The 14906-nt window shown below is 34.6% G+C and overlaps 1 protein-coding gene and 1 long non-coding RNA gene across 2 annotated transcripts; one reads left to right on the forward strand and one right to left on the reverse strand.

Moving 5' to 3' along the window:
* Positions 1–686: 686 nt before the first annotated feature.
* LOC101261208 (uncharacterized) lies at positions 687–1103 on the reverse strand. Its single transcript, XM_004252643.1, has one exon. The coding sequence runs from the start codon at positions 1101–1103 to the stop codon at positions 687–689; it is 417 nt and encodes a 138-aa protein (XP_004252691.1).
* Positions 1104–1418: 315 nt separating this feature from the next.
* LOC104645179 (uncharacterized) lies at positions 1419–6882 on the forward strand. The gene is made up of 2 exons (XR_739043.4): positions 1419–1574; positions 6588–6882. It is a non-coding gene; the product is annotated as an uncharacterized lncRNA (long non-coding RNA).
* The last annotated feature ends 8024 nt before the right edge of the window (positions 6883–14906 follow it).

Genomic DNA, 14906 nt, shown 5'->3' on the forward strand with positions numbered 1-14906 from the left:
TTCTTTCACAACTCACTTTTGCCTTTTGGTTCGCACTTAGGGTCTTCACCAATAAGACTCTCTCATTTTTATTTCTCTCAACTTACATTCGCCTTATGATGCCCACTTAGGGTCTTTACCAATAAGACTCTCTTTTATTCATGAAAAAACAGTATGTTTCCATTGCTCGTACCTTTAGCATATTTAATTTTGACATTTCAAAGGTTGATGCAAAGGTATTTCTTTGATTGACTATAAATGATGGGGTTGACTTTGAGCTTTGCTTTAAAAGAAAAGAGAAATAATAAATAAACGATTCTTTCCCCGATTTAATACAATATGGAATTTTTGGACTTTTATTTGGATGGACCGAACCCAACCCAACACTAGGGATGCCTACTTATCTTGTCGAAAAAAGAATTAAGTCAAACGTAGTTCAAGTAATTGATTTTTTTTTGGAAAATCCAAGGAAGCAAAAAAATTGGGGATGTAAATTAAATTTCAACAAGGGTGACAACATATGACTTAGTTTTTAGACACAAAATCAAGAATTTTCATTACATCAACCTTTGAAATGGCAAGTCCAAACATGAGGGTTTCTAATACCGAACAATCAAATCATATATAGTATCTCTTCACAGCATCAATACTGACGACCATTTCTGTCATTTTTCCTTTGTATCTGCTAAGTAAAGAGCACCATTGTATTATACCTTCTTTACAATGAATGGTACTTCCCAATTTGGAGACAATTTACCTTTGACTTCGACCTGAGGTGGTTGAATGCATCTCAATACCAATTGACCCTCTTCGAGACATTTGGGACACACTTTTTTGTTGTATGCTTGTGCCATTATTTTCTGATACAACTGTCCATGACATGTTGATGTCAATCGCTTCTCATCAATCAAACTCAATTGATCCAACTGGGTTCTGATCCACTCATCATCATCAGTTTCACCCTCCACAATAATTCGTACGGATGGAATCTCAACCTTTGTAGGTATAACTACCTCAATCCCAAATACCAATGAATAGGAGGTGTCCCCTACTGACATACATATTGTAGTGCGATAACCCAACAAAGGCAATTTTTCATGCCATTGTCGAGATCCTTTCACCATTTTACGAAGTTATCTTTTTTATATTTTTGTTAGAAGCTTTTACGACTCAATTTTTTTTATGGGCGATATAGAGTTGAATTTTGATGTTCAACCTTAAAATGACACTACCTTTAATGCCAATTAATTAGAGTTAATTAGATATTTGCCACTATTTACTGATTTTAGCTCAAATATTAATGGCAAATAAAAATTAGCTGATAAAGATATCCTTTTACTAGTAATAAAAATAATTTACCAGTAATAATCAAAACCCTTTTTACCAATTTATATTTTGCCTCTGCTTTATTTTCATGACATTTTGCTATTCCCTTCAATAATAACCAACAAAATAAAAGAAAACTAGTTCATGAAAATCAATTCTCTGAATTTGGATATAGGCACCATTGAAGCGGACAAAAGTGTGACTCTACTGTTTGATAAACAATTACGGTGCTCTCCTTGAAAATTTTTGGTCATCAACATTTTTCCCTGGTAAGTTGAGCTTCGCCTACCACCATTGTTGACCATTGTTTTAGTGTAGTTGATTCTCAACCCTAGATTTCTCAATCTCATTAATTTTCATGTTCTTTTTTCATGTACGTTTCAATGTTGTTGTAGATGTCCATCTTCTTCTTTAATTTCTTGAATTCGTAGGCAGAATATTCTACTTTTCAAGTACCCAAAGTCCATCTGAATATGTGAGTTTTGATTTCTAAGTATTGAGATTTTTATTTATCAAAATAATGTTTTTCCATGTTTGCTAAGTCCTGATTTGTGATATATGCCTTTTGTTAAATTGTTGGGAATAAATGACTCAATCTATTCCTTATCTATATCATTTGTTATTTTATTCCTTTATTTCTCTGTTTGCTAAGGTTTTATTTTCACAAAATTTTTTGGGTGTCATTGATGCATATTGATGGTCTTAATTGAATCTACCACTAGTCGAGATATGAATTCAACTATGTTGGGATTATTTGTCTAAGTATGACATTCACTTATTATCTACTCTATTGCTAATCTGTAGTTTAATGATAGGCATGTACTATTCTATGTGCATTGTTGTATCTATAATTGTAAAAATGCCTAGTCCATGTTTCCTGATTTTTTTTTAAAAAAAATTAACGAGCCTGGGTTGAGGGGCTGAGTAACACCCCAGGCCTTAACATTAATAACAAAAAGTAATCAAAATACAAAGAGGGGTACATAAACCTTAGGGGTACATAAACCTTATCTCAGATCCTATGGTGGTTCATGAGTCTGTAAGACCCCCAAATAATTTTGGGTGTCTAGAGCCTCACTTGTGCCTATAAGTTTGTCAACATGTTAATATAGTGCTTTAAAGTATGTTTAGATGATTTGGTTGTCAAACGTCAAGAGACGACTAAGACGTTTGATGACTAAGTTACCTATATTACTTATATGTGTTTATGTGTGTTTCATGAGCTTATGAGGTCCTTATATGAGTTATTATAATATTTATAGGCAATGTGTCAAGTTTCGTGAAGTTAGGAGGTCAAACGTCCAATAACGTCCATGACGTTCGAAAGGTTTGCCTCGAAACGACCATATATCTTATAATACTACGCGAGCCATTACCTATGAAATTAAAGGTATTTGAATCCTTTTTCCAGCACCACCAATTCGCATCTATATAGTTTTCGAGTAAAAAGTTATGACCATTGTAGTGAATAGTATAGTGCAATTCCGTTTTGGCCGCGGGAAAATAGTAATAAGGCAATTTTCCTCTCCTTTTCCACTAGGGAAACCTAAATAAAAGGATTTCACAAGTCCTATAAAGCCCTAAATATTCCTCATTCCATATTTAAATTCATCATTCTCTTCTCTATCAAACCCTAGGACAAAACCTCAAAAAGAAAATCAAAGTAGAAGACTCCATTCAAGAAAATTCAAGATTTGTCAAGATTCTTTAAATAAGGGAAAGATTGAAGCTAGGTTTGAAGTTCTTCATTTATTTCTTCACCAAATTTTAGTGGATTCTTCAACTAATAAAGGTATGGTGATCCTTTATCTCTAAGTAACCTTTCACTTGGAGAGTTAATCTCAAAGTTTTCAAAGAGATTTCATGATAAAACTTTCAATTTAACTATGTGTTCTTTCTAAAAATGTTTTCAAAGGCTTAATCCTGATGAATTGATGATAATGTATTGGTTTTAATGTGAAAAACAATCCAATTGGATTGTGAACTCAATTTAGCCTTGCATGCGCATAGTGATCTTAGCTTGTCATTAGTTGAATTATGATTCTATTAGTTGAATTGCTTATGACTACTGTTTATGTGTATTAATGATGAATTGATGATGAATGATCCATGTGGATCAATGTATGAATATTTGAACATGCCTAGCTTAGATCTCCATGTACTCAATGTAACATTGGTTTTATAATGTATAAAATTGGAATTCGATTATGATAGGATGCTTGTAGCTACTGCCTTAGGATAATACCATGGTTGAATTGTGGATATAAATCTTGTATGATCAAAGCAAATAAGGCTTCGTTTGAATTTATCTAGAATCTTCTAGTGTATCAAGTGATCTTGACATTAGGTTGGTTGTCATATGACTCGATTATGGTGAATTGTCCTTAGCTACTGCCTATATGTATAATGTGATGATAATTAGGTATAATTGATCTAATATGAATAGATAACCATTGAATTGGTAAAGATAGATTTGGTTCTTATAGCCTATAGACTTGGTAGAGTAATGTATATGTTGTGATCTATATTTTAGGGTGGATGAAGCATGATTAAGATATGATGTTCTATCTCTTTAGATACTTCCCTAAAATCATATTATTGATAAAATCTGATTGATGAACAAGACTAGGGAAATTGGTTGATGATCTATAACTCTCTACTTTCTAGTATATATGTGATGTATTGTATTAGCTTGTAGTATGATCTTGTAGCGACTTGTACATGGTTTCTTTCATGATTATTGTACTTTAGATACTGCCCTATATTCGAATTGTTGATGAAAGAATAGTAATGGTCAATGATGACCAAAGGCTAAAGGATTGGTAAGAATTGTTATACTCTTCTACTTCTCTATTTCTCTATAGTATTGTTAAATGATGAAGCCTTGTATGACATTGTGTGGTATGGTTCACTTATGGTGGCGGTGTTTGCTTTATTGTCATTAAATATGTGTTGACTATGGACTTGAAGTCAAAGTGATGAATACATGAGTGTGTGGTTACAATGATCACACTATGTGAAGCTTATGCCTACTTTCCTATTCTAGTTGTGATCTAGGTTGTAAGACTATTGTATATGCGTGTATATATCTATGTTAAGAGCATGTATAGGTGCTGCCATTAATGAAGTGTTATGGATTGATGACCCCTACCCATGTACCCCTATATAAATGAGTGAATAGCTAATGTTAGGAGTCTTAAAGTGTAATATGAAGTAAGCTTGCCTCCTATGCTAAATTGTGTTGTGTGGTCTATGCTTGAAAGTGTAATGTGGTCTTAAGAGGGTGGCTGCCTCAATATGTTGTTCATATCCATTATGTGATCACATTGACTAATGTACGCACACACTCACACATTATGCATGTTTACTAGTAGTATAGGATCATAGTGTCTAATCAAAGGTTGTTCTCATATTAACTAGTGTCTATTACTATGCATGTTAAGTATATGTCTATGAAAGTATGATATGTTTTTCCTTAACTAGGATGACTTGATAGGTGTACTAGTATGGGCAAGGGTATGAGACCTTGTCTATGCATTGCACATGTGTACCTTGATAGGATAGTTCCTAGGTTTGGTCTCTTATGTACATGGATATAAATGCATGAGTATGTTATGAACATGTCTTATATGCTACAGTGTGAAGTATGTGGATGATGAAGTATGATTATACCTAGTGTATAAATGTGTTTATATGAAAGCATGACTCATATAGTTACACTTGTACACTTATGCATGAATGAAGTAAAGTATGAACATGTGTGGTCTAAGGTGTTATGTGAAAGGTTTGCTTACATGTATGTATGTATGATGATCTAGTCAATAGAGGGGCTCTTGAAAGGTGTTTTCAAGAGTATTTTAAACTAGATAGATGCTTACATATGTTATGTCCATGTGAAAGGTTTTCTCACATGATATAGGTTGATGAAAGGACTTCTCATCTATAACCTATGAGCTAAGCTACGGGGAGTGAATCTCCTAAAGCCTATGTTTTATAAAGTAATGTAATAAAGACTTTTAATAAAGGGAACTTAGCTTAGCACCGAGTAAAATTGAAGTGACGGGTGTCCCTTCCCATTGGAGCAAGGTAGGTCACCATAATCCTCATGAGGTGGATAGCCTCATGACCCAAAAAGGGTGTTAGAGTGATATTTCCATGATGCATCCAAGTTCCATAACTATGTTGCCCCTTAGGATCTAGCAAGTGATATCACCTAATATGCTAGCATGATACTCATGTCTTACCTTGGCAAGTAAGACACCTTCTTTTGATGTGAGGGGATGACACCAAATTCCATGTTTGACTTACACGGTCTTATTGTCGGTTAAGGCTATAGTTTCCCTAAAGTAAAATGAACAATGGAAGTAAAGAAAGGACCCTAACTAGGATGACTTAAGGGTAGTTGCTTAATGTAGGTGGAGGTATGAGACTTCACCTATGCATTGCACAAGTGACACTTGAGAGAAGTCCTAGGAAGGTGTTCTAATGAATGTGTCTATGTTTATGGTTCTCTTTCATGACAGTGTTAGTTCTTACATGATGAGATGATATGTATGACATGAAGTTCTAATATGACTGTGACTAAGGCCCCATATTGAAGTGTATGTTGGTTGCATGTAGTAGCGTATTTGGTACATGAAGGATATGTTAACTCTTGTGGTCTCATGATAGGTCTACTAAGTATGTGCGAGGTTATGGGGCTTCACATGTACATTGCACTAGTAGATTTAGATTGGGATTATGAGTAAGGTTTCATAAGGTCCTATATAAATCAAAATAAGTATATATGCATAATGACAAGAGTTTACTATAATGTTCTTATGTCTTGGCCTAAGTGTGTCTTTCATGTATTATACTTCTAGGAGGGTATGTGTTGGCTTATATAAGTAGTATGAATGATTCCTTGTCGCCTTAAGGTGATGCATTGCACCAAGTATCAATAGAGGGTTACTTGGGAGATAAAGCAGTTAAAAGAAAGATGTTCACTGTTAAAGAAAAATGCTAACTGTAAAAAGAAAAGAGTTCACCGTAAAGTGACATCAAATGTGCCTTAAATTCTATACGTGATTTTATATGATGTTTGGCCTTTGAATATGTCTATATGAAGTATGTAAATGATATAAATACTATTATATAAATGTTTTATGAAGATTTACTCAAAAGAGCATGAAGTATGACTTCAAGAAAAATGTCCCTTTTAAATACATGTTTTTGCATGGTTGCCATACTTAGTGCATTCTTGTGCTAACTCCATTCTTCTCTACTTTTTACACAAAGTGTAGGTTATGGATTCTTAAAGGATGTCTTAAATGGGGAAGAGCTTGATATATGATTCCCAAGCTCAAGGAAAGAAATCCTTAAGTCCAAGGATTCCTAATGTCATGTCTTTACTGTAAAGTTTTTAAATATTGCACTTATGTATTATCTTATAAGGGTTGTGTCCCTAAAGTACTCTCATGATGTTGAGTGTAGGATGGAAAAGGAGACTAGAGTCTTTAACTATGTATAATGATATTATATATATATATATATATATATATATATATATATATATATATATGAAGTAATGTTTTACCATATGATGTGCTAAGAAAGTTTCAAATTTTCCGCTAAATTTACCTATGACAATGCGATGAATGATAACTATGGGTTTGTATAAGACCTCTGAGAGGTCAAGTACACCATGTTACTTCTAGGGGGTGCTCCTTGGATGTGACAGAGTCAATCTTCCTACCCATACTATAAAAAGAAACCTATTAACTATGCACCTAAAAGAGAGGACTCCTCTCGATACAGAAAATATAGGAAACATAAATAAGGGAGACTCTCCCCTTACAAATGTAAGAAAAGAAATAGAAACTAGTCCTTTTTCAAGGAAGCTATTACAACAATAAGAGCTTATTTGAATAAGATTCACTTAAGTATAGAGACTTCTGTACAAACTGAAGGATCAAGACTTTACAGTGGTTATTTTATTCTTCTTAACTTTTTCCTTTCTGAAGTTAGTCATTTCCATATTCTCCAAAATATAGCTTCCTCTAGAAATTGAACGCAATTGTTGGTCCGAACAGAAGTGTTGAGTGATGTCTCAAGTATTGCTCCATTTGGATAAAAATCAGCAGTTGAGTTTGCCTCTCTGTAAATGTGCCTGTACTGAAATCAAACTGTTGGATTAAGTTTTGGAGCTCTTGAATGAATTTATGCATTCTCCATGGGGTTGCTGTTGGGTTTAAGCAATTTGGTAAAGAGTTCCGAGTCCACTTCAAGCATGATTTTCTTGTATCCGTGTTGAATAAACCAGTGCATTCCATAGAAGGCTGCTTGTATTTCAGCTTGGCTGTTTGTCCCAATTCCAAGAGGAATGGTGTATGCATATACTATGCTGCCCTGGCAGTCTCGCATAATGCCCCCACCGCATATATTTTCGGGGTTGTTTAAAGCACTACCATCTGAGTTAAGTTAGGTATCATGTTTAGGAACTTCCCATTTAACAGAGATGATTGTAGCTTCTTAGATGCACCCCTCCATCAAGATAATTACCTCCCTCCAGCTATGAGGCCATTATATATTGAAATAAGTAGTGTTTAGAATGTTTTCATATATTTAACGATAAGGAAGTTCACTCTGCTGCTGCTGGACTGTTTCTTACCATACTTCGCATTGTACCTGTTCTTCCAAAGATTCCAACAAATTATAATAGGAAGAGATTGGAGAATTAGTTTATGGACATCATTCTTAGGCTTTATGGACCACCACCACAAAAGACTATGCTTTAGACGGATGTGTCTTTGTGTGTCCTAAGCCAGTAGATAATTTTGTCCGAATGTTATTAGCGACGTGAACAGTACAAATATATGTTGGATATTCTCCCAGCGTTACTTGATGAAACAAGAACACCTGGTAGGTTCCTTTCTAAAAGTACTGATTTTTTCATTTGTAGGAAGTTTCTCCCTAAGGTCCCTCCAAAGAAGAAAAGTTATCTTGAAAGGATATGTTTATGCCAAATGAGTTCATTGGACATGGTTTTCTCATCCATCCTCCTACCGATTTCCCAGGCTATAGCACAAGAAAAGGAACCATTATCAGTTAACTTCCATACTGCTTCATCTGCAACCCCTTCCTGGTAATAGAGCTTGGTATTTAATATTTGAGGTATCATGAGTGTAGGGGCATGTTGTCTCTCTAAACTTTCATTCCATTGGCCATCTTCAATGAAATGGGACATTGAAATAGTAACCTGCAAGAGCACCTACTCCAAGCCAATTATCCCACCAAAAAGAATTATTTTCCATAATATATGAGGCTCTAGTGTCTGTTTATTAGTCGTCATATATTTCCACACTAGAGATTGACCACTATCCCACTTCTTAGCGACCAGATTTGCCCTGTAACAGTACTTATCTCTAAGAAATTTTCACCAAAGAGAATTCTTAGTTCTAAATAGCCATCATTGTTTGTCCCAAATTTTTCAATTTGGATTACAATGAGCATTATCCATACTTAAATGGAGTCTGTATTGTTTTAGGTGGGAGTTGTCTACAAAAAAGGATTCAAAACTGCTATCACAAATAAATAGTGTATTTGTTTGAGAGTTTGGAGTCTTTCAAATGATCATTTGGTGGTAATACTTCTAGCATTCCCATAAATGGTGTTAATCATTAAAAAACTTTATTTTTGGACCTAGTGTTGGGTTTGCTAGATGTACTGGTACCATCCTGTTTTTGTTTTTGTTGTTTCCTAGGAGATAGGCCCTGTTGATTAGTGACTTCCCGAATCTCTTTCCGAATATCTCTATGTCACATGGATCCAAATGCTTTGATCAGGTATTCACTAGTCTCTCTTCCTCATCTGCATTTTCTTCTATTGACTGGGTGTCTTGATCAAGTTCCTCCTCTGAGTGCATAACATCATAATCATCCCTAACCCTATGCATCAATTATGCCCCTTGAATATTGTCTGCTGGACATTGTTGATCATGACTTTCTGCCTTTTATCTTTCATTTGCTCATTTTTCTGTTCATTTTTCTTTTTGTTGTCTTTTCTTGATAGTATCCGTTTTCTTCTTGTTTAATTTTTCCCGGGATGCGTTGTTGCGAAGCTTAACTCCAGTAGCAGTCACATTGTTCTGAGAGTTAACAATCTTATGGCCTTCTACTCTTTTCTCTACATTAGTAATTTTCTCATTGTCTTCACTGACCTGCTATTTCCTCTGAATATTATTGTCAGCCTTTTGAGTCTCATTTTGTTGAAGAGGCAATAAGCCTCTAGGATTTTGCCCTGTATCCACAGACTTAATCTTGTTTTTGAGGATTTTAGTTGTATGGACTGAGAGTGAATGGTTGCAGGAGCTCTAAGGTCATCTAAATGGTCAGTGTATGGGTTCTCATGCAGAACATGAGACAATTCTGTTGCATGATTTGATATACTCTATGAGGTAACAATTCCATTCATGACCATGTTAATGGGTGTAAATCTTCTAATAGGTAAGTTGTGTATTGATAAAATTTACTCCTAATAGTAGCTTCTAAAATGCCTAATTCATGAAGTAGTAATAAGAAAATCACTTCGCATTGGTTGTATTGGTAGGAGGGTTCGAATGTATGACTACATAAGTAAACTTGTTTATGGTTGTTGTCTTTATCGATTCCAAAAACTTGCACAGTTGCACTATATTGTATATGATATCTAATTTCCTTTCCTTTTTCCCTTTTCGATGAGGAGACGCTTAAAGTTTATGGTGTCATTGAAGCAGACGCTTCGTACATCGGTACTTCAGACATCCACTATTCGTCTGCGGGAAATGATGAGGTTTTTTTTAGGCTTGAGATTAGTTATTTGATGTAATTGAAGACATTGTATTCTATTGCATTGTTGAGACCATTTCGTGTGTTGATCAGTTGTATGTATTTTTGAAATATTTGATATGTTGTTGCTAACAATTGTCAGCATTTATATTAACAAGAGATTTCCAATTTATTTAAGTTTTCATTCCCATTTTTAAAGCAATATTTAACATATATTATAGTTTTAAATTTTGTAGAAGTTTACCTTATTGACAATATTAATTACGGAATCCACAAAATGAAAAACAAATTTTACAAATTAACTTTATTTTCGTTAGTAAAATAACTAATGTATTTTTAACCTATCACTAACTTATTTTGGAAAATGAATAATTGGATATACGAACAGATTTTCAACACGTTAGTAAAATTTCTAATGAATTACTAATGCTAATTTTATGTTATTGAAATTACCAACCGATAACTAACAAAAATGAAAATTTTGCAATTAAAACAATTGGCTTTTTAGTGGCAATTCAATTATGTTTAATGGCTATAAAAATGGATGCTAAAAGAGCATAGTTGGCTGATATGAATTTGATTGAACAACTAAAATAACTGCCACAAACAAATGCCATTAAAATCAATACTTTTTAGCGTCAATAAATTTTACCCTTTACCAGCTTTTGTGAGATTGGTCATCAAAGGCATTGCTGACCCCTGAATCGCTGGCTAAATATCAATGGCCTGTAAAGGATATCGTCGCAATTCTTATTGCCGCTGATGTAAGTTTTTTTGCCACTAGAGACCTTTTTTGTAGTAGTGTGATGGCATACCTCTTAAATTAAACGACTGTTGAGATTCACAGCATTATCGGTAATAATTACCTTTGGATTACCGAATCAGCAGATGCTGCTGAAATGAATGAAATCTACCAAAACCTTCTTGGTCATTGACTTGAAAGTTACTACTTCCACCCACTTTGTAAAATAATCAATGGCTACAAGGATGATCCTATGACCATTTGATACTTTTGTATCTATTGTCCCAATCACATACATTCCCCATGCCACAAGGTCCATGGAGCAGACATTGCATGCAACTCGGAGGGAGGAGAATGTATCAAATCACTGTGTATTTGACATTTATAAAATTTACAAACAAATTATATGGAGTCCCGCTCCATAGTGAGCCAATAATAACCTGCTCGAAGTATCTTCTTTGCTAGAACATATCTATTCATGTGAGCTCCACACACTCCTGAGTGTACTTCAATCATGATTATTGAAGCCTCTTGAGCATTTACACAACTTAGGAGACCCAAATCGGGGGTCTTCTTGTAAAATATTCCATCCGCTTAAGAAAAACCCGCTTTCTATTCGCCGAATAGTTCTTTTTTTTATTACTATTTACATCCGACGGACATTCTCCAAACTGAAGATATGTTTTAATATCACAGAACCAAAGTTTACCATCAAATTCCTCTTCAATCATATTGCAATTAGCATGTTGATCATGAATTTCTGTGTATAAAGGATCGATATGTGCGTCATCAGGATGTTAGAGCATCGAAGATAAAGTGGCAGATGCATTTGCAATCTCATTGTGAACTCTAAGGAATATGCCTAAACTTTATCGACGCAAATCGTTAACAAAGATCTTGTAAACAATGTTGGCACAATATGAACTTTGGTTCACGAATTTCTCATTCTCCTTGAATTTGATGAACTAGCAAGTCTGAGTCTCCTAACACTAATAGTTCTTGGATGCCCATGTCAGTAGCTAACCTCAAACCCAAAATGCAAGCTTCATACTCAGACATATTATTAGTACAATAGGATCTAAGTTGGGTTGTTATTGGGTTATATTCCCCTAATTCAGACATAAGAATGGCTCCTATTCAAACTCCTTTCTTGTTAGAGGCACCGTCAAATAACAACGTCCATCCTTGATTGTTATCGTGAATAACTTCATCGATACATGATATACCTCTCCGTCTGGAAAATAGGTCTTAAGTGGTTCATATTCTTCATTATGATGGGTTCTCTTCTAAATGATCTGCCAATGCTTGAACTTTCATTGCGGTCCGCGGCAAATAGATATTGTCAAACTCTGTGAGCAATATTTTCTATTTCACAAACGTGCCCGTGGGGATGAGCTTTTGAAAAATATATTTCAATGGAAATATACGAGAAATGAGATAAGTAGTATAAGATGAAAGATAATGCTTCAACTTTTCTGCTACCCAAATTAGGGCACAAAACATTCTTTCAAGAAGGGTGTACTTCGATTCATAAACAATGAACTTCTTGCTGAGGTAATAAATGGCCAGCTCTTTATTCCCAGTGTCATCATACTGGCCCAATACACATCCAAAATAATTATCCAATACTGACATGTATGATATCAAAGGTCTTCCCGGCTCGGGAGGAATCAACACAGGGGGATTTGATATGTAATTCTTATATCATTCAAAAGCTTTTCGATATTTTTCGGTCCATTTGACTGTGACATTCTTTTTTTTACAACTTAAAAATGGGCTCGCAAGTTATTGTGAGTTGAGCAATTAATCTGCTGATGTAGTTTAACCTTCCTACAAGGCTCATAACCTCGGTTTTTTCTTTGGAGGTGGGAATTCCTGAATGGCTTTTATTTTTGAAGGATCTAATCTGATACCCGTCGACTGACTATAAACCCCAAGAGCTTCCCTGACGGTACTCCAAATACACATTTTAAAGGATTAATCTTAAGATTATACCTGCGGAGCCTTTCGAATAATCTATTTAAGCCTTGCACATGATTTGACTACTTCTTTGATTTTATGATCACATCATCCATGTAAACTTCATTTTATTTATGCATCATATAATGAAAAATGTTGTCATTTCTCTCATATAAGTTGCCCCCACATTTTTTAACCCAAAAGGCATAACCTGATAATAATATGTACCCCACGGAGTGAGAACGACATTTTCTCTACATCTCCATCATCCATAATATTATGATGATAACCCACATACCAATCCAAAAAAGATGCAATCTCATATTTAGCACAATTATCCAACAAAATGTGAATGTTGGGCAGAGGAAAGTCATCTCTTGGACTTGCTTTGTTCAAATCAGTATAATCAACATACATTCAAAAGTTGTCGTCTTTTTTAAGGACGGGTAGGATGTTGGCTAACCAAGAAGGATATTGAGTGACTCGAATGACTTTATCCTTAAGTTTTTTTGTGATCTCCCCTTTAATTATTAAAATAATGTCAGTTTTAAGCTTTCTCAACTTTTTCTATACCGGGGAGGAACTTTAGATCAATCAGCAACTTGTGAACCACCATGTTAGTGCTTAATCCAGGCATGTCATCATAATATGACATAAAAACATCTTTGTAATCAAACATATCTTGGATTATATCCTTCTTTTTATATCGAGCACGTACGCTTATCTTAGTCTTCTCAATATATTCATGATCCCCTTAATTTATCATCTCAACTTCACTCATGTTTGATTTATTATCAAAATGTTTGAAATCCCTGCTTACTTCTTAAAATACTTCGTCTTCATCATATTCAATTTCTTCACTTATTATTTCAGGGTAGGTTGATCATTAGATTTGATTTTATGACCGGATGAAAAACTCAGCATGCATGGCATATCACTAGAATCGACATAGAAAGAACAATATAGAAGAAAACAAACAAATATATTAGACTAAAATAAAAGCATAACTACATCCTATTGAAAAGGAAATAGAGAGTTTGAAAAAAAATGACAAGATAAAATCTGATTACAACCCTTGAATAAGTCGAACGATAGAAAGAAAAACAAGAAAGACTACCAAGACTCATTCTTGACGGGGAAAGGAGTGGCCTCCCAATTATTCAACTGGACATCAAGACCATTGTATTGCACATCTCTGTCGCTAGTGCCTTTTCAATTCCACCATATCAGCATTGGCAAATAAATCTTGAAAATAATTAATCAACTCTTTATTAAATTACAGCGTCGGCTCTAGGAGAGGTCATTTAGAAGATTTTGTTGAGTGGGCTATAATGAAGGATTTGTATATGGATGGTATAGGCTTGGTAAGGGACCATACATCTCTCTTCTTCTTCTTTGCCTTCATTTTGTCCTCGACTCTAGGCTCGTAGCCTAAGCCAAAATTACCAATGCTCTTTCGTGGACTCACCGATAAGATCTCCCTTGCAAGAAGATTCTAAAGACCTTTCCCGACTCAAATATATGCTTTTCACTTACCATAATCACAGATGGCATGAGCAATTGTGGTTTTGAAATGACATTACCCTCGAGGATATGCTCAACAAACACTATCTCAAAAGCTTGATAAACCGGCGCCTCATTCTCATTATTAGCAAACTTATTGCTCCAAATTGCACACTCAAGTGTATGTGGTCGCGTATGTGATATAGTGGCTCTTAAAAATAACCCGATTATCAATCCCAAAGGACTTGTCAATTAACTATTTTTACTAAATATACTAGTGTAATTACTTATTTAAGACTGTCAAAAGAATGCAAGAATATAAATTTACTTACAATGGTTGGAAACTCTCAGGGTTGCAGCATATATTGGATTTCATGTATCATGTTTTTGGCATAGAACTAATTTTAATTGTAAATTTACTCGTTTATAGGGTTAATTGTATGAGTTAGGCTACACACCTCTCATCGCCTACCCCAATAAGATACCTAATTGCACCATTGAGCGGGAATAAGTAAACTAATTGACGAGCATTTATATTTTATCCTATACAGTAACCAAGCAAGTTTTTCATCCGTGCGTCAATCGTAAACATA

The sequence above is a fragment of the Solanum lycopersicum genome, chromosome 12 (assembly GCF_036512215.1).
Source record: "Solanum lycopersicum chromosome 12, SLM_r2.1".
Lineage (NCBI taxonomy): Eukaryota > Viridiplantae > Streptophyta > Magnoliopsida > Solanales > Solanaceae > Solanum > Solanum lycopersicum.

What these genes read in the sequence shown, in the direction of transcription:
- LOC101261208 (XM_004252643.1), bottom strand. Translation starts at nt 1,103, where the DNA reads ATGGTGAAAGGATCTCGACAATGGCATGAAAAATTGCCTTTGTTGGGT.